This window comes from Centruroides sculpturatus, unplaced genomic scaffold (assembly GCF_000671375.1).
Source record: "Centruroides sculpturatus isolate CEXI.00-Female unplaced genomic scaffold, Cexi_2.0 scaffold2575, whole genome shotgun sequence".
Lineage (NCBI taxonomy): Eukaryota > Metazoa > Arthropoda > Arachnida > Scorpiones > Buthidae > Centruroides > Centruroides sculpturatus.
The window spans coordinates 14,712-17,976 of record NW_019386804.1 but is presented as its reverse complement, the minus strand read 5'-3'; the positions used below and the strand labels follow the sequence as shown (position 1 = coordinate 17,976).

The window sequence follows — 3,265 nt, the reverse complement described above, 5'->3', positions numbered from 1 at the left end:
TTAATTAATTAAAATAATTCCTCTATTTTCGCAGTTGCTTTGTTTTATGGCACGGCAGTCAACAGAATAGTTCAATTTTTATAAACTAATTCCTCTATCGAACATAAAAATTGTTGAAAAAATTAAAATTTCAGATAAGCTTATTGNAGAATTTAACATTAGTAAATAACATAAAATAAATATTAGAAATTATAACCAGATAGTTATGGCTAATAGATATATTTAAATTGATATATGCTATATGTTTTTATGAAAGCAAGTCTTTTTCTTCCTAGCGTTGAAGTCCTGCTTCTATGCGAGGATCCGCTTTTTTCATGCCCTTCTCTATTTGGTACGGTCCAATGCGTCTTCCAGCGTGACGTTCACCCTTTTCACGTCATCTTGCAGTCGATCCATCCACCTAATTTTGGGACTCCCTCGGGGTGGTTGTTCAGGTGGGCTGAGTTGCAATGCTCTCTTCGCAACTGAGTGTTCATCACTACGAATGACATGGCCATACCATCTGAGTCTTGCTTCCCGCATCTTTTCAGATATAGAGGGCACTCTCATGATCTTTCGGATGTCTTCATTCGGGATGTGGTCGAGTCGGATAAAGCCGAGGCACCAGCGAAGCATCTTCACTTAAATGGTATGGAGAATTTGTTCATGGCTAGCATTCCGACCCGTATATAGGCACTGGGCGGACGACGGATTTGTAGACTCACGCTTTCAGCTGGGTCTGCATATGACGGTCACAAAGGACGCCAGTGCATTGCCGCCACTTTAGCCAGGCTGCATTGGCTCGCGCCTCTGCATCCAGGGTGGATTCACCATCATTGCTGATGAGTGAGCAAAGGTATTTGAATTCAGCGGGCTTCTTAAAGTCTTCTCCGTTAATGTTAATGGACCCGTTCGTCTGGGTTCCACACTCTAGGTATTCGGTCTTCTTGGTGTTGAGCCTGAAACTGACACTAGCAAAACAATCATTCCACTAGAAGACTTGGTCCTGTAACTGCTGTCTCGACTCTGCAAAAAGGAGAATGTCATCTGCATAGAGTAGGTCCATGGGTGTGGACGTCGATATTGGCTGTTGTACAGTCCATGCAGAGGATGAAAAGGAGAAAAGAGAAAACTGATCCCTGGTATACATGAGCTTTGATGCTGAACATGGGTGAGGACCCACTGGACATCTGACCACACTGGTCGCACAGTGTACAGTGTACAAAGCAAATATCAAAGCAAGTATCGACATTAAAGGGCATACTTGAGAATCTATTGATTCTAATAACAGAGTTAATTATATTGAAGTTGTTTTTTTATTAATTACGTCAGATAAATAATCTATAAAAAGACATTTTATAAATTAACCGATTGTCCCTGGAAGTCAACTCCTTAAAGAAACACATCTTCAAATTTCACGGCACGCCACTAATATAGAAGTCACTTTACAATTTATTTTCTATTACACTTCGGGATAAAATAAAATCTGAGGAGAACAACGACGCAATCGATCTATATTTTGAGGCATATGGAGGCAGACGCTACCGTGTAAGGAGATGTTAAAAATTCCTCCTCGAACTTTTTCATTCAGTTTGCAATCGCGGGTTCGCACCTTACCACGTGCAGTTTTTCGGGTTTTGTTCACTTCTGTAATAAATACCAAAATAGAGGGTAGTTTCCTATAGAAAGTCTTGGCACGCAATAACCGTTGGTAGATCACTCGTATATTACATTGCCTAATCCAACTATTGCTTATAGAAAAACATTTTAATTTTTCTCTTTTAAATGTAGTAAATTTAGGTTATTTATTTATTTATTCCCAGAAAGATCAACATGGCATTCGAAGTGCACATGGTTGTATCCATCGTCTTCCTTACTGTAGGTTCCGTAATGGTATTTGTAAAATTGGTTCTATATTGCTTGATCAAACCGATCTTTACGATCGATTAGTGACGTCGGTTTTTCCGCCATCCCCGGCGAAAGTTTCAAGCGCACCTTCTCCTTCAAATTCGGAATTAATCCGCTATAGCCCCACTTAAAATGATATTAAATTACATAAGGATCGTTGGGACTGAGTATTTCGTTAAACTTGTCTTTTATTTTTATGAAATTTCATTTTTCATGCCATTGTTTTTTTTCAAACTTGCAACTGTTTATAATTATATTTGGATCATAAAATTTAAATATTTTTCTTTTGTTATGAATCGGGTACATGTTTTCTGTTTTCGTCATTATAAACATTATTATTAATAATAAATATATCAAAAAATGCGCAACTTTAATAAATATCGCATCTATAAACATTTAGTATAAAATTTAATTAGTTTTATTGAATATAAAAGTTTATGTACAAATTTAATTGTTTAAGTAATTATGATTGTGGAGTAAACAAACCGAGTACGTGTATTTTTTGGTTTATTTAAATTGGTCTGGTATGCCTTTTAGTGCCGAATATTCGTTATTTGGCGGTAAAAGATTTTAGCAGTAGAACACCGGATGAAATACAGTGTAAATGTCTGTAAAATATAAATCGTTTTTGGCCGGTTATAGTCGTTTAAACAGCTTTTAATTAATTAAACACGAGAATACTGCTTGGTGTCACTGTCGTTGTTCTATATGCTCTTTAACCATATCTCGTATGTTTTCGAAGTATCCGTCTGTAAATTGGAATGGAAAGTCAAATCCAGTCGATTAAGTCGTAGCCGGGTGAAAGGTCTTTTCCTGGTGACTGTCATATTCGGGTAAAAGGTCACTTTCGAGTTGCGATGTTAGATTCGGTGGAAAGGCGAAATCTGCGCAACAAGGCCTGGCAAGAGAAGAGGTTTATGTCGTCCAGCAGCAGAACAATTTTTTCCACCAAGGCCTTTTACGCTCGACGGACTCTTCCACCACATCTTCCGACTCCTTTCCTTCCACTCCGGTCTCCACCGTCCATTTGAAAACCTCCGGATATCGCCCCTCCAAATATTGGACGAGAGACGAGGCGGTATCGTCGGGAGTTACGACCACTACGCGTTTGACGTCCGGTGTATGACGCTTCTCCTGCGCATTTTTCGGAAGCACCCTTATGACACCTGGCCAAGACAAGGCGTCATCCTCGGACTCTGCATTGTCCGAGATGCGCAACTTCTTCAACTCTCTGAAATTCTCCATTCTGCAAAGGAAAATTAGACTATTAATTAAGAAATATTCGTTTTCTAATCTGAATTGTAAATTTCTAATGCAAAAATTATTAATTCCGGTTAGAAAAGAATATTATTATATATAATAATTTTAATCTTTTCGA

At 38.2% G+C, this 3,265-nt stretch overlaps 1 protein-coding gene across 1 annotated transcript in view; it reads right to left on the bottom strand.

Moving 5' to 3' along the window:
- Positions 1 to 2,636: 2,636 nt before the first annotated feature.
- The window catches only part of LOC111615793, a 10,068-nt gene continuing 9,439 nt past the window's right edge, over positions 2,637 to 3,265 (bottom strand). The window contains exon 2 of the mRNA XM_023357231.1: positions 2,637 to 3,133. Within this exon, the coding sequence (XP_023212999.1) occupies positions 2,803 to 3,133 (331 nt within the window). The 3' untranslated portion in view covers positions 2,637 to 2,802. The remainder of the gene's footprint in view (positions 3,134 to 3,265) is intronic.